At 34.4% G+C, this 15929-nt stretch overlaps 1 protein-coding gene across 2 annotated transcripts in view; it reads left to right on the top strand.

Moving 5' to 3' along the window:
* The window catches only part of LOC121370786, a 34436-nt gene that overhangs the window by 12857 nt on the left and 5650 nt on the right, over positions 1-15929 (top strand). For both annotated transcript variants that reach the window (XM_041496254.1, XM_041496253.1), the window contains exons 9-14: positions 1121-1351; positions 1692-1774; positions 5446-5718; positions 8536-8781; positions 13508-13750; positions 15341-15532. In XM_041496254.1, the coding sequence (XP_041352188.1) occupies positions 1121-1351; positions 1692-1774; positions 5446-5718; positions 8536-8781; positions 13508-13750; positions 15341-15532 (1268 nt within the window). The remainder of the gene's footprint in view (positions 1-1120; positions 1352-1691; positions 1775-5445; positions 5719-8535; positions 8782-13507; positions 13751-15340; positions 15533-15929) is intronic.

Below are 15929 nucleotides of genomic sequence, written 5' to 3'. Positions count from 1 at the left end.
ATTCAGGTGCACGATGCAATGAAAGGAAAGAAAGCTTTAATACGTACAGGTTTTAAACTGGCAGGTCCTTGTGACGATTAAAAACATTTGAGCGATTGTTGGAAATAAAACGTATTCATGTTATTTATCTTTGAACATTATCAATAAATAATTAACCCAAACCGGATTTTTTCACTTCCATATTTTTTATATTCTGTGATAATGCATGTTTACTTCCGTCATTTTAACACGTTTTTGTCTGAACTAATTGCCATGACTTGCGAAGGAAACCCATACATTATTAGAGTTAATGTTAGTATTGTTTTATTATCATATATGTACTTGAAGGTCATTTTCTTGATATAATGGTTTAAGTATTATTCTTAGCATGTTCTGTAACAGACGGCGAGCATTGCATTATAGTCTCATACAGCGGAAACTAACAGGATTTGGTTGAACGAGAGTACATTGAATTTTTTTTGTCCAATTTTTGTCAACCTTTATTTTCACTTGGGATTTATTTTCAAAAAATTTCTTCACTTGTGAAAAATGCGAAAATAACTTCCACATGAAAATAAAGTATTTTACAGTACTTTTAGTAATAAACATACATTATTGGATGAACTTCACCGAGAGTAAAAGTGGTAAGACTTGCTGTTTCTTCATACTGTGTACCGTAAGTGCATTTGTGGATAGACAAATTCTCAATCTTTTCATCTGCTCGTTCTTGCGATATTTTCCAGTACCAGATGGCTGTCAGAATTAGGAAAAGAATTAGACATCCAATAGGTGACCGTCAGTATTTTCTACTGGTGTTGTTAAACATTATTTTTTATTATTACATAATGAAAATATATCTGTATTCTTATTGGTCAAAAACATTCACATGACCTTCCGTAAATAGTGAAATTATAAGCGTTGGCGTATTTCGATTCTGATAAACAAAGCAGGAATGTACGAGTCTTATGGATGAAATTATGTAATAAAACAATTATTGACCACGTTTAGGGCAGTATCATGTTTTATGGACCGAAGAAATTGATATTGACCTCGGCTGTTGGCCCTCAATGGCGGGCAATAATTGATAATAATACACATGTATATATATATTATTTTTTTCTTTCTGGGTTTTTTCTTTTAGAAACGAACCCAATTCTGTTTACTGGAGGCTTTGATGACTTTCCCCGAAAGGTTGTCGACAGTATTCCCGGGACAGTGACCACTGTAAATTATATCTCATACATGTGGCGACCGAGGGCATCTCGTAGCATTTGCTACAAGACCTGTGAAGAAGAAACCCGCATTCATTGTGTCAATTACTTCTTTGACGTTGATAGTCAGATGTGCTTCATGATCGGGAGGCATCCTAAAAGTAGGTACAGTGTTGTTACCTGACAAAACCGAATAAACCTGATCTGGGTTTTTTTTAATATATATATATATATTTGTGGGGGAAAAGTGGGGCAGGCCCATCTCAGAGTCACTTGGCATAAAATAATAATTACTGTATTGCCTCCGCCCTGCCCTCCACCCACCCCCCACCCCCACCTTCATTCATAATTAATAATTTTTATAAAAATCTTAAACTATATATAAGCAAAACTATGGCATACAAGTGAGAAGACTTGCTGTTTCCTCATACTGTATAAGAGCATTTGTGTGAAGACAAATTCTCAATCTTTTCATCTGCTCATTCTTGCGATTTTTTCCAGTATCATTCCTCAGAGTCACAGAAACAGACAGAAGTGACCAGAAGAAACTTTTAAGTGCTGCTGAAAGAGCTGAACTTAAAAAGGTAAATTAATTTTGAGTCTAATATTATTGAATAATTTCAGAAAATTATGATTAAAAAATGTGTGTGATGAGGGTAGTTTTTTTATTTATATAGTTGTCTCTTTCTCTGTGTGCTCTGTGAGTGAATCTACAGCCTTATTAAAGTCCAAATCAAATTGTTAACAACTACGATAAATTACTCTCCTACCTTTAATTACTGTTACATTTTCCCAAATTTTATCCAAACACAAGTTGTGAAAAAACCATTACAGTGACACAGATTCCACATATGAGACTGTAACAATGTCACCAGTATCAACTTCGCTGAGATAGCATAGGGCAAAATATATGCAGTTTTCTGCCATCTGCCATTTTGCTTTTTTATGGAATACTCTTCAAGATGGGTAAAAGCCTCCAAAGTATGTGACATAATTATCTCTATGATCTCTAGTGGTATCTTTAAACAAACAAATACTAATATTACGTCATCACATTTGCTTTTATATCATATAATACCATGATATGATATCATTTATATAATTTTATGATGTTGTTAGATTAAGTCATATCCTTTCACCCCTCTTGGAGAATATTCCATAAAAAGTCAAAATGGCAGCCGGCAAAAAATTACCGGTACATGCTAGTTCATTACCGGTACATGCTTTTTGCCCTATGCGATCTCAGCAAAGTCGATATAGCTGACATGGTTATCATCTAGTATGTGGAATCTGTGTCATTGTAATGTTTTTTTCAAGATTTCTGTCTGGACAAAATGTGGGTAAAATCGTACTGGTCTGAACAAGTGGTTTATTAACCGATTCACTCGGGCTGTCTCTTGCGCGATACACCCATGTCCCAAAAGGTCAATGCACAATATTACAAAATAACATGGGCAAAATACAGCCAGAAGGCCTACCATTAAACATACATATTGTTTTAATTCTTCCCCAATTCCTAGAAGTGAATATGTGAACCACAACATATGTCACAATTAAGAACTATAGTGGACTGTGATGAATGAACTCACCCGGAAGTGATCTGTGTAGTGAGACCTGAGTGTCAAAATAACATAGGCTACTATGCAAAATTGCAGCAAAGCATCTTTTGGTCTCAAATTTTTTGTTGGACATTAAATAGCCATAGTTTAGATTTAGTGGAGTTGTCTTTAACTCTTATCCACCCAGCTTTCCAACATGAAATATGCAATTTTGAATCTACATTATTCAACCTCAAATTGTAAAAACAAAAAACTAATTTAACACTAGTTTGATGTGTGTCATAGTTTAGAGGACATATTAGTGAGTCTAATTAACAAAATAAAATTTACAGAAGTACTTATTGATTTTTTTAGGTATTATTTTTTTTTTAAATCCATGACATCATTGTTTATGACAGTTTATTTTCACTTTCAATCGACGACAAGTAATCTATCATCCATCATCTGCTTCAAAGTCTGTATTATCAGTTATTTTCGGCGAATACGTCCTTTACAAATCTTCAGTTTTCATTAAATAATAATGTCCAACATGTTTTAAAAGAAATTATTATACAAATAGCGAGAAATCGAATCCATGTGCACGTTATGTCATCAATAATGTTTACACAAATTTAGACCGGGTTTTTTTTCTTTCTTTTCAATATTGCAATAACAACTTAAATACAAATACCAGTCAACAAAATAACTCAACATGTTCGATTTTCATTCTACTATGTTCTAGCATTCACAGAATTAAGATAGATAACTTCTGTGAATGTTGACAGCTGAGTTTACAAAGACCGGTCGCGTCTCAACTGCAGTCGAGAATGGGAGGGAAAGAGTTAAACAAATATGCCTTTTCTTTACTTTTTTCAAAAGTTAATTTTTGATTTTGTATTGCAGATAGAAAGAGTTAAGACTAAATTAGCAACTCTGCTACAGCTTGACTCTTCTCACATTAATCACATGCACAACTTATAAAAGAGAGGTGGTAAAGTGCTCGTTTGATGCGCGGTCAGTCTAATATCGATTCCCATCGGTGGGCCCATTGGGCTATTTCTCGTTTCAGCCAGTATATCACAACTGGTATATCAAAGGTCGTGGTATGTGCTATCCTGTCTGTGGGATGGTACATATAAAAGATCCCTTGCCACTAATGGAAACATGTAGTGTGTCTCTAAGACTATTATACGTCAAAATTATATTATACATCCAATAGCCAATGAATAATAAATCAATGTGCTCAAGTGGTGTCGTTAAGCAAAACAAATTGTAACTCACAAAAGAAAGAAAGCAGTATTTGAAACAGTCTGAAGCTTGAGTCAGACAAAGTTAAAGACCATGGACTAGTAAACCCTAAAATAGTACAGATTTCTTGCAATACCAAATAATCTCATTTAATGACAGTAAAAAAATATTTTTAAGTTAGGGTAACTTGAGGAGGATCTCCATAAAGTTATGCGCACATGTTATAACAAAGGGAGCTAACTCTAAACATGTCGACTGATAGCACTATATACTGTATTTTCCCCATGTATTATGCGCACCAGTGTATAATGCGCATCCCCTACTTTGAACGTTTATTCCAAGAAAAATAACATGAACCACCATATAATGTGCACCGTTCTATTAAACCACAAACCCGATGGTGAATGCAAGATGTACCGTTTTCCCCCGTCACCAAAATTATAACTAAAAGCGAAAGCAGCGGTATATTCAAGGAAGAAAACTTAAGTACTTGCGTACATAGACGTACATGTCACACAAACGTAGGCTAGTACTTGCGTACTTACATATCACACATGCATAAATCAAGACAAAAGTATATACCCATACACTGTAACTGACTAATAAATAAATGAAAACAAAAATATTGCATATTACATTTGGTTCTCGTGCCTAACATGAATGTGTGAGATTTCTAATTTTATAGTAGTGTCGTATATTTCTGGTTTGATGGAAATGGCCAAATTAAATCTCATGGAAATTAAAAATATTTATGGTCCTTTTAGTGCATTTATTGGCGAGGTATGGATGTTTTTGTACATTTATTTTACATTTATTACAACCATCACAAGAGAAAAGCGTTTTTTAAAAGGGTTTTGGCATTTCATTGTAATGAACATTGTCAATAACCATTAAAGTACCGTAAATGACCGATCAATGATTTATTATGGGTGGTCGCTGGACATTTTTAAAAGATATTTTTTTCTATTGTTATGTATAATGCGCACCCACATTTTTAACCTGTATTTTATGGGGGAAATATGGTAAGTGTCGTGCTCAGTAAAAATCAGTCTCTCCCATTTACCAGCCATCACGACAACAATTCTTGAAAGGCCAGGAGGGGTATAAGCAGTCAGCCACCTATCCTTGGTTGACACTGATGAGCCACTTATTCCTTCATGAGGGTAGTTAGTATGTCTCCAGGGGAGTCCCTGGTATAGGTAAATATTTAGCTGCAGCCAGGGTATATCCAACACTTAAGGGGTTGGAGGGGGTGTACCTGTATATAATGTAAATAGTGATGTATATATAAAGGGGTGGTTCACCTGAACAGTGTAAATTGTGGTGTTGTAAATGGGGAGTTTCACCTGTACCTAATGTAACGTAGTGATGTAAATATGAGTAGTGTGTAAAAAGTGTGTAAATTTCAACAGAAGACTGTAACTAGATAATATTATGTAATATGATTCATGGTTATGTGTTTTATCTAGGCATTACTAGAGAAAGTAAATATGGTTCACAACAGTATGCAGTCTTTATCTGGAGATGTCAAAAGAATTGGTACCTTTCAAAACCAGATGGCTAATACACTGACAAATGTGGACAAGAAGGTATTGAACATGGATAATGAACTGACCTCATTAAATCTGGCCAACGAACACATGACCAGGCAGCTCAGTCAGGATCAGATGGCCAACCCTGAGTTTCGCAAACGGATCACAGACTTAAGAACACTACTGGTAGATTTGATGTCTAGAATAGAGGTAATCATCTATCAACATTTGTAGTCAATCCCAGTGAACACGAAAATGTGTGCATGGTCCTAAAAATTCAAATCCTTTTTTAAATTCTTAATTATTATTATATGTTTATTCTTCCCAATCGTATAATCAAAAGGTGATCAGTTGATACAAACTGATTATAACAGGATGATCGTTGATAAAATTGCTATATTTGTTTCATCAGATGATAAATAACAAATGATGATGGTGCATGCAGTTATGCTTTATGTAATGATTCCAAATGGTCCATAACTTTATGATTTCTGTAATAATGACAGATGGTCCATAACTTTATGATTTCTGTAATATTTACAGATGGTCCATACAGTTAGGATTTATGTAATTATTACGGGTGGTCCATACTGTTAGGATTTATTTAATTACAGGTGGTCCATACAGTTAGGATTTATATAATAATAATTACAGGTGGTCCATACAGTTGGGATTTCTGTAATATTTACAGATGTCCATACAGTTAATTATTTATGTAATAATTACAGGTGGTCCATACAGTTATGATTTATATAATAATTATGAGTGGTCCATACAGTTGGGATTTATTTAATAATTATGGGTGGTCCATACAGTTAGGATTTCTGTAATATTTACAGATGGTCCATACAGTTATGGTTTATATAATAATTATGGGTGGTCCATACAGTTAGTATTTATGTAATAATTACGTGTGGTCCATAGTTAGGATTTATGTAATAATTTATAGGTGGTCCATACAGTTATGATTTATTTAATAATTATGGATGGTCCATACAGTTAGGATTTATTTAATAATTACGGGTGGTCCATACAGTTAGGATGTATGTAATAATTACAGATACGATTTATGTAATGACTACATATTGTCCTTGCAGTTATGATTTATGTAATAATGGGGCTGGAAATAGCGGCCTGCTAAAAGCAAAAAGCAGTCGATTCTATGTTTTAGACCTGTCAGGTGAGATAGAAATTCAGCTGTTAAAATTACGCAAAAATTCTCAGTTCAAGTTTTAAGAGACAAATGTGTGTATGATTATCTCATCTACTATTTACCTATTGATTTTGTTATATTTTTATTTCTGTAATGCTCAAAAATACAATTCTTCACACATTATTCCAAACCCTCCCCTCATCCTGTGCTATCTTATTTTTAGCAGCCTATATGTTTTTAGCAGCCCATATTTCTTTTGTCCTGCTGTTTTTTAAAAAATAACGGCCAGCCATATATCACTTCTTATTTCCATGCCTGAATAATTGCAAGTGGTCCACGCAGTTATGATTTTATTAATAATTGCAGGTGGTCTATGCAGTTATGAGTTAAGCAATAATTGCAGGTGGTCTGTAATTACAGACTGTCCATACAGTTATGATTTTATTAATAATTACAGATGGTCCATACAGTTGTGATTTAAATAATAATTACAGATGGTCCATACAGTTATGATTTAAATAATAATTACAGATGGTCCATACAGTTGTGATTTTATTCATAAATACAGGTGGTCCATACAGTTGTGATTTTATTCATAATTACAGATGGTCCATACAGTTGTGATTTTATTCATAATTACAGATGGTCCATACAGTTATGATTTTATTCATAATTACAGATGGTCCATACAGTTGTGATTTAAATAATAAATACAGGTGGTCCATACAGTTGTGATTTAAATAATAATTACAGATGGTCCATACAGTTGTGATTTAAATAATAATTACAGATGGTCCATAGTTGTGATTTAAATAATAATTACGGATGGTCCATACAGTTATGATTTAAATAATAATTACAGATGGTCCATACAGTTGTGATTTAAATAATAATTACAGGTGGTCCATACAGTTATAATCTTTGTAACAGTGATGTCCAGTGATCGATTACAATAAAACAATTTATCAGTTTGTCTCTACCAATGTGATGATCGATTATAAAAAAAAACATAATCATTTTTATGGGAAAATGTCAATTGTTCCTCTAATTGAGACGATGGAACTCGGGTAAATATGTTGGGTGTGGGATTTTGTTTTCACATGTACAAAAAGGAAAATGTAGGGTCTAGATCTCAGTAAACATGACAATAGGTGCATGGTCCTTATAATTCAAATCCGTTTTATGTTCACATAATTCTAACCAATTGTGTAAAGTTGATTGGTTGGTGCCAACCGATTATAACCGATGATCTATGATGAAATTCTAACTAATTTCCATCTCTACTTTGCAATAATTTCATACAGTTCAATGATAGAAATAAGCAGAATATTTTTCATTTGTCCATTGCAAAACCCACTTGTCCAGTAACATTTTCTCTTGTTAAATGTTTCGTTTTATTCAAGTACAAGGACTGTATTTTTGCTAAAAATTAAACTGCATTGAACATTTTACTTGTCTACTGGACAACCACTGAGGTACGTTTTGCTTGTCCGAGCAGATTTTCACTTGTCAGGACAAACGGACAACTGCTTATTTCAAACACTGGCACTTATGATTTTAAGTAATAATTAAGATGGTCCTTACAGTTAAGATTAAAGTAATAAATACATATGGTCCCTACAATGAGAATGATGTAATGAAGGAAAGGTTTTTATTTAACGACACACTCAACACATTTTATTTATGGTTATATGGCGTCAGACATAGGGTTAAGGACCACACAGATACTGAGAGAGGAAACTCGCTGTCACCACTTCATAGGCTACTCTTTTCGATTAGCAGCAAGGGATCTTTTATATGCACCATCCCACAGACAGGACTGATGTAATGATTCCAGATGGTTCATGAAGTGGTGATTTATGTAATGATTGCAGGTTAACCCAACCATGAAGAATTTGGTGAAGAACCAACAGAACCTTGCCAAGTTAGTGCAATCGGTGGACAGTAAAATTGCGGACTTTTCTAAACGCCAACTCCAGCTGGATGAGCACGGCGATGACTGGATCGGTCGTCTGAATGCACAGGAGCAGCACCATAAGATGATGACGGACGTGTTGCAGACCATCTCACAGGCCATCAAGGACGTCAGGAAGGATGTCGCCGATATACAGAATCCACTGGTAAGGAGAAAAAAAGGAAAGGAATGTTTGTTTAATGACATCTCGGCACATTTAAACTTTAGCTAGATTGAGAAAGGAAAGAGATGTTTGTTTAATGACATCTCGGCACATTTAAACTTTAGCTAGTTTGAGAAAGGAAAGGAATGTTTGTTTAATGACATCTCGGCACATTTAAACTTTAGCTAGTTTGAGAAAGGAAAGAGATGTTTGTTTAATGACATCTCGGCACATTTAAACTACAACTAGATTGAGAAAGGAAAGGAATGTTTGTTTAATGACATCTCGGCACATTTAAACTACAGCTAGATTGAGAAAGGAAAGGAATGTTTGTTTAATGACATCTCGGCGCATTTAAACTTTAGCTAGTTTGAGAAAGGAAAGAGATGTTTGTTTAATGACATCTCGGCACACTTAAACTTTAGCTAGTTTGAGAAAGGAAATGAATGTTTGTTTAATGACATCTCGGCACACTTAAACTTTAGCTAGTTTGAGAAAGGAAATGAATGTTTGTTTAATGACATCTCGGCACATTTAAACTTTAGCTAGTTTGAGAAAGGAAAGAGATGTTTGTTTAATGACATCTCGGCACATTTAAACTTTAGCTAGTTTGAGAAAGGAAAGAGATGTTTGTTTAATGACATCTCGGCACATTTAAACTTTAGCTAGATTGAGAAAGGAAAGGAATGTTTGTTTAATGACATCTCGGCACATTTAAACTTTAGCTAGTTTGAGAAAGGAAAGAGATGTTTGTTTAATGACATCTCGGCACATTTAAACTACAGCTAGATTGAGAAAGGAAAGAGATGTTTGTTTAATGACATCTCGGCACATTTAAACTTTAGCTAGTTTGAGAAAGGAAAGAGATGTTTGTTTAATGACATCTCGGCACATTTAAACTTTAGCTAGTTTGAGAAAGGAAAGGAATGTTTGTTTAATGACATCTCGGCACATTTAAACTTTAGCTAGTTTGAGAAAGGAAAGAGATGTTTGTTTAATGACATCTCGGCACATTTAAACTACAGCTAGATTGAGAAAGGAAAGAGATGTTTGTTTAATGACATCTCGGCACATTTAAACTTTAGCTAGTTTGAGAAAGGAAAGAGATGTTTGTTTAATGACATCTCGGCACATTTAAACTTTAGCTAGTTTGAGAAAGGAAAGGAATGTTTGTTTAATGACATCTCGGCACATTTAAACTTTAGCTAGTTTGAGAAAGGAAAGAGATGTTTGTTTAATGACATCTCGGCACATTTAAACTTTAGCTAGTTTGAGAAAGGAAATGAATGTTTGTTTAATGACATCTCGGCACATTTAAACTTTACCTAGATTGAGAAAGGAAAGGAATGTTTGTTTAATGACATCTCGGCACATTTAAACTTTAGCTAGTTTGAGAAAGGAAAGGAATGTTTGTTTAAAGACATCTCGGCACATTTAAACTACAGCTAGATTGAGAAAGGAAAGAGATGTTTGTTTAATGACATCTCGGCATATTTAAACTTTAGCTAGTTTGAGAAAGGAAAGGAATGTTTGTTTAATGACATCTCGGCACACTTAAACTTTAGCTAGTTTGAAAAAGGAAAGGAATGTTTGTTTAATGACATCTCGGCACATTTAAACTTTAGCTAGTTTGAGAAAGGAAAGGAATGTTTGTTTAATGACATCTCGGCACATTTAAACTTTAGCTAGTTTGAAAAAGGAAAGGAATGTTTGTTTAATGACATCTCGGCACATTTAAACTTTAGCTAGTTTGAGAAAGGAAAGAGATGTTTGTTTAAAGGTAGAGTCAGCTCAAACAAGAGCCTTATGTGTTGGAAAGATGCATACCCGGACCACCAACACATATTGACACTAACAAATGAAAAACGTGTAATTTTAGAGTTAATAAAAAAACATGATTATTCCTGCTAACTGGGGGCAGCCATTTTGTTTCATTTTTGTGACGTCCGGTGGTATAGCTTGGGGCGAAGTGATGTCAGCTCCATCCATCTTTTCTGTGCACAGTGTAAACAAACACTCTAATTTACGACAAGGCTCTTCGCTTTCATCAACCTGACTTGTAAAACAACATAAATGACTTGATAGTATAATAAACTATTTAACTAAATATATTTCAGGTTACATCAACAGAACGAAATCATTATGGAGTTATAGTATTTTTCTTTTTAAAAAAATCCAAAGAAAAATGCATACTATTAGGCCTATTGGTAGGGCACATTCGAGCAAAAACTACCACTCATGATACCCAAGTGATACTTTTCTTTTCTTTGGGACGACGTAATTGGTCAGTTTTGTGATTTTAGATGGGAAAGTCTACTTAATCAAGGGTTTTACAGAATTACTTACAGTAATAAAGCAGGGCGGTTGGTAATGTCCATTACGATTTGAGGTGTATCCGTGCTGTTATCACACAATACCCTGTGATCTTCATAAGAGAGGCACGTCTTTTTAGTGTGTCTAGATACAGTGTCTGGGGACCGTCTGAATATACACCTGCCAATCAGGAATCACTGAAAGGCCACGGAAAGAAAAGACTAATTAACCAAGAAAACACTCCGATTATTGTTTCAGTACGTGGGTTAATTTATGTATGAAACATAATACAGTTATTTCAACACTTTGACAATGGTGGTTTATTTTGTATTGAAAAATAATATATAATTGGTACTGGCTTACTAGGATGTATATAATTACAGAACATTGCGATGCATCTGCAAAAATCAGGTATGTTTTGTTTCTTCAGTTCGAAGACTAATTCCTGATGTGACACGTTAGGTATTACGTAACCAACAGCTCGCCAGAGGGCGTATTCACTGGGATAGTACAAAATGGCTGCGCCCGTTATATATAATAGCCGTCACATTTAACCATTTTATTAATTAACTATACGATTATACTTGTTGATATTAAGCAATAATGTGCATTATATATCGTTGAATATGCATACCAGTCCAAATGCCTTAATTGTCCCCTCCTTTAATGACATCTCGGCACATTTAAACTTTAGCTAGTTTGAGAAAGGAAAGAGATGTTTGTTAATGACATCTCAGTCAGGGTTTATGCCAGTCAGTAGCCAAACAGCCAAAAACGGGGTTGATCTAGAAAAGACATGCGAAATATTTGTTTTCATTTTTTTTCTTTCATAAATTGATAAAAAAATATAAGACTCCATCGTATGTGGTCATGTGGGATGAATAAAAAGTACACCCTCGATGGTCGAACTTTTCATCACAGAGGGTGTACTTTTTCTATCCCACATGGCCTCAGACCACAATTAATTTCGCTATATGTTTCTATATAGCCTTAGTGGCTATAACATTTTTATTAATATCAGCAGGCCCGTGAAGTTGTGTATGTACCTTTGCCTGCATGGGGGACACATACCCTGAAAAGGACAACCCCTGTTGTCCAGCTCTTTCTCCCAGCATATTGTTTTAAACAGACACACCCTCTAAACCAGGCCAGAGTACACCCATTTTACACAAAAAAGCACTACTTTTGCATGGGCCGGAATTACCACAAACAAGTCTTCAATGTCAGCAAGTTACACATGTTTACAAACTACATGCTATCCCCTGTCACTTCAGTCAAACAGTTGCCACTTCATAGCTGTCTGCCATGAAATAATCACAGTCAAACAGCAGACTACTTGCGTGGTCAAATTTCCGGATTTTGGACAACCAAATGGGAAGATAACTGTAATCTGAGGCCACATGACCGCTTATGATGGAGTCTTTTTCTCTCATTCATTCGGTAAATAAACCATTATTTTACACGAATAGACAAAGATTGCTGAACAGGTAACTTTTTTATTTGACCATTTTATCATAAATAAACAACCCTATTATATTTATCATGTTTGTTATAAATGAACGAGATAGCTTTTATAATGAAGGTTTTAATAACAAAATGTTAATTTTAAAATGTGTCTAATGACCTCACGTCACCATCTCACATTAATATGACGTCATATATTACCAACAACGTCATGTTAAACGAGTGCATGTGATATCCCAATTTCTTACATAGCTTTCATTCATGGGATAGCTCTGTCCTACATACCTGAGGATGAGAGAAAACATTTTCTCTCATCCTCAGGTATATGGGACAGAGCTATCCCATGAAAGAAAGCTATGTAAGAAATTTCTATCCTGCTTGGGATATCACATGCTTGTGCTTAATATGACATTGTTGGTAATATGATGTCATAATAAAGCGAGATGGCGATGTTATGTCATCAGACTACAATTTTAAATAAATATTTTGTTATTAAAACCTTCATTATAAAAACTATATTGTTAATTTGTAGCGTTAAATTGTATTTAACACATGAAACAAATACAGCAAAAAATTATAATGTAGTTTATTTATGATATAATGGTTAAATAAAAAAGTAACTTTTTCAGCTATCTTTGTCTGTTTGTGTACAATAATAGTTTATGTACTGAATGGATGAGAGAGAAAAACCTCCCATCTCATCCGGGTCATGTATGATAGAAAAAGTACACCTTCAGTGGTGAACATTTTGACCTTGGGACTCGGCAAGCCTCATCCAACCATCTCGGGTGTACTTTTTCTATCCCACATGACCGCATATGATAGAGTTTTATATTCTTTTGTTGTTTGTTGAAAAACTTACAGTAACCTCCTGTTGTTCAAGATCCTGAATAAGTTCCAGATTTCTTGTCTGCAGTCATTTTAGATCTGTGTTTTTACCTACTGTTTTCAGTCAGCAGAGAATGTACAAAGGTCAGAGCATATTCGAAAGATGCTTGCCGACACGGATGTAAAAAAGGATTTGAACTCTCAAATGGAGCAAGACGTGTACCACCTGCAAACTGACTTGACAAAACTGATCAAAGAACTGGTCGAGCTGCAGTTGGCCAATGAAGACACAAAGGGTAACATCATGGCCTTGGTTGAGGCAAACAAGAATGTCAAGACTGAATATATACACGAGAGGATTAACCAGGTGTGTGTCTTAGTGTTGAAGCTATTTTACAGTTGAGGCCTTCTTTGAAGATGGTACCTTTATTGACGGTTGAATACACAATTAATAGACAATAATTTGGTCTTACTTCCCCGTAAAATATTTCCTGGATACATGTGAAACAGATAGGATAAGACATTACAGGGCTTGAAATAGCGGCTTGCGAATAGGAGTCCATTTTTAAGACTTGGCAGGTGAAACAGATCTAAAACTTGTAGGTGCTGGGTTCAAATCCCAGTACTGGCTCCAACCTAGAGTTATTAAGTTTAATGGCTCAATGGAGATGTGTAAAGTAACTACAGTGACACCACTAAAGCACATTGATTTATTAATCATTGGCTATTGGATGTCAAACATTTGGTAATTTTGACATATAGTCTTAGAGAGGAAACCTGCTACATTTTCCCATTAGCAGCACTCTCACAGATAGGATAGCATATACCATGGCCTTAAATATACTAGTAGTGGTGCGAAGAACTACTGTAGATCCTGAAATTAATGAGAACATAATATTAATGCACAAAATGTGAGTTTGTGTTGTTTGCATTTATTTCAGTTTTTTTGCAGCAGTAGTCCAGGAAGCTATGTGTCACACGCTAATTAAAACAAACAAAGATTAAAATTCTAATACATATATAAAACAGCTGGAGCACCATTCATCGTGTGCAATAGTCCAGCAAAAGACAACATGATTCATCTTGCGTGAATGGGTTTAGCACGCTAATCCTGAGGTCAACCAATTCTTTGTTTTTACTTTTCAAGTTCACTGCAACTTTGTTGGCATATCTTAGGAAGATATAGTTGTAAAGGTACATTTATGCTAATGTTTAGCCAGATTTAGGTAACTACATGCATACACATTAGGTAAATCCTTGCTGCAAAAATATACTTTGAGTTGATCTCACCAAAAACACTAGGGACTAAACAGGTTAATTGATGTGTACACAGACATGTTAGTGAGTTGATCTCATTGAAGATGCCTGTAATGTGCGTTATTAGGAAAGTAATATTTTTAGAGGGAGGCCACTCGCATTAATTTCATGTCACATTTTAGTCTGCCCACTGTCACATTAATTTAGGGATGCGTTAATTTCAGGATCTACAGTATATGCTTGAATTTTAACTGAATATATGCATCAAAATAAGTATTAAGAAGCAAGTACCACAGTCATTTATGGAATATAAATTTTGATATTAAAAACTTGATTTATTAATAAAAATCTCGATTGAAAGTGGCAATCATTTCACAGCATGTTCCACAATTATTACATGTATTATAATATGACAGTAGATTAAATAACCATGTTTTTATTAACACGTTTTTTCTTTATTTTACCATCTCTATCATTTTTTCTTATTGTATTAAACATGCCCAATATTATGATATTAAACAAAATGACGTAAAATAGTTTAATGAATTAATTTATAATAACTTGCTTTCATTTACTTGCTTTTTTGTTTTTTAACATTATTTCATACTATTCATTTGGTGTCACTAAATTGGGTTGAAGTATTATTTATTTAGTAATCAGTGATGCATTAATTAATATTGAATATATCTTTTTTCGTTAGAATAAGATGATGACTCAAATAAAGGTCTTATCCACTGTCTACCGGAGTATCCTGGCTGCCCTGCATAGTCTGGAACTCAAACAGATCCAAATAATGCGTCGTCTGTCAGAGTATGAGAACGAGATGCAGCATATAGCCAGTGAACTAATGGATCAGAAAAATCTGAATAGAGATTTCGATTTGAAAACACAGGTAAGTTACACACAGGACCAACACTAATATAATATAATTTGTTCATAAGTTAAAAAAAAAAAAGTTTCATTGAAATGTTATTTCTTAACTTATAAGTGAGCTAGGATCCAGGATTTGTTTTGGGGGGGGGGGGGGGGGGGGTTCCTGGGTGGGAGGGGTGTCAAAAAATTCTTAAAAGGGCAATTTGAGTTTGTCGAAAGCAAATGAGCCTACATGGTAGCTCCCAATATGTAATGGGGTTCCGGAGCATTCTCCACAGAAAATTTTAAAATAAAGAGAATTAGAGGTGTGTTTTCAATGTAATTTAGTGTTGTACCCATATACATGTATTGTGGATGATAAAAAAATATATATATATTTTTTTTTTTTTAAATAATTAAAAGGGCACTCAAATGGA

The sequence above is a fragment of the Gigantopelta aegis genome, chromosome 4 (genome assembly GCF_016097555.1).
Source record: "Gigantopelta aegis isolate Gae_Host chromosome 4, Gae_host_genome, whole genome shotgun sequence".
NCBI lineage: Eukaryota > Metazoa > Mollusca > Gastropoda > Neomphalida > Peltospiridae > Gigantopelta > Gigantopelta aegis.
This window is presented reverse-complemented; position numbering and strand designations above follow the sequence as displayed.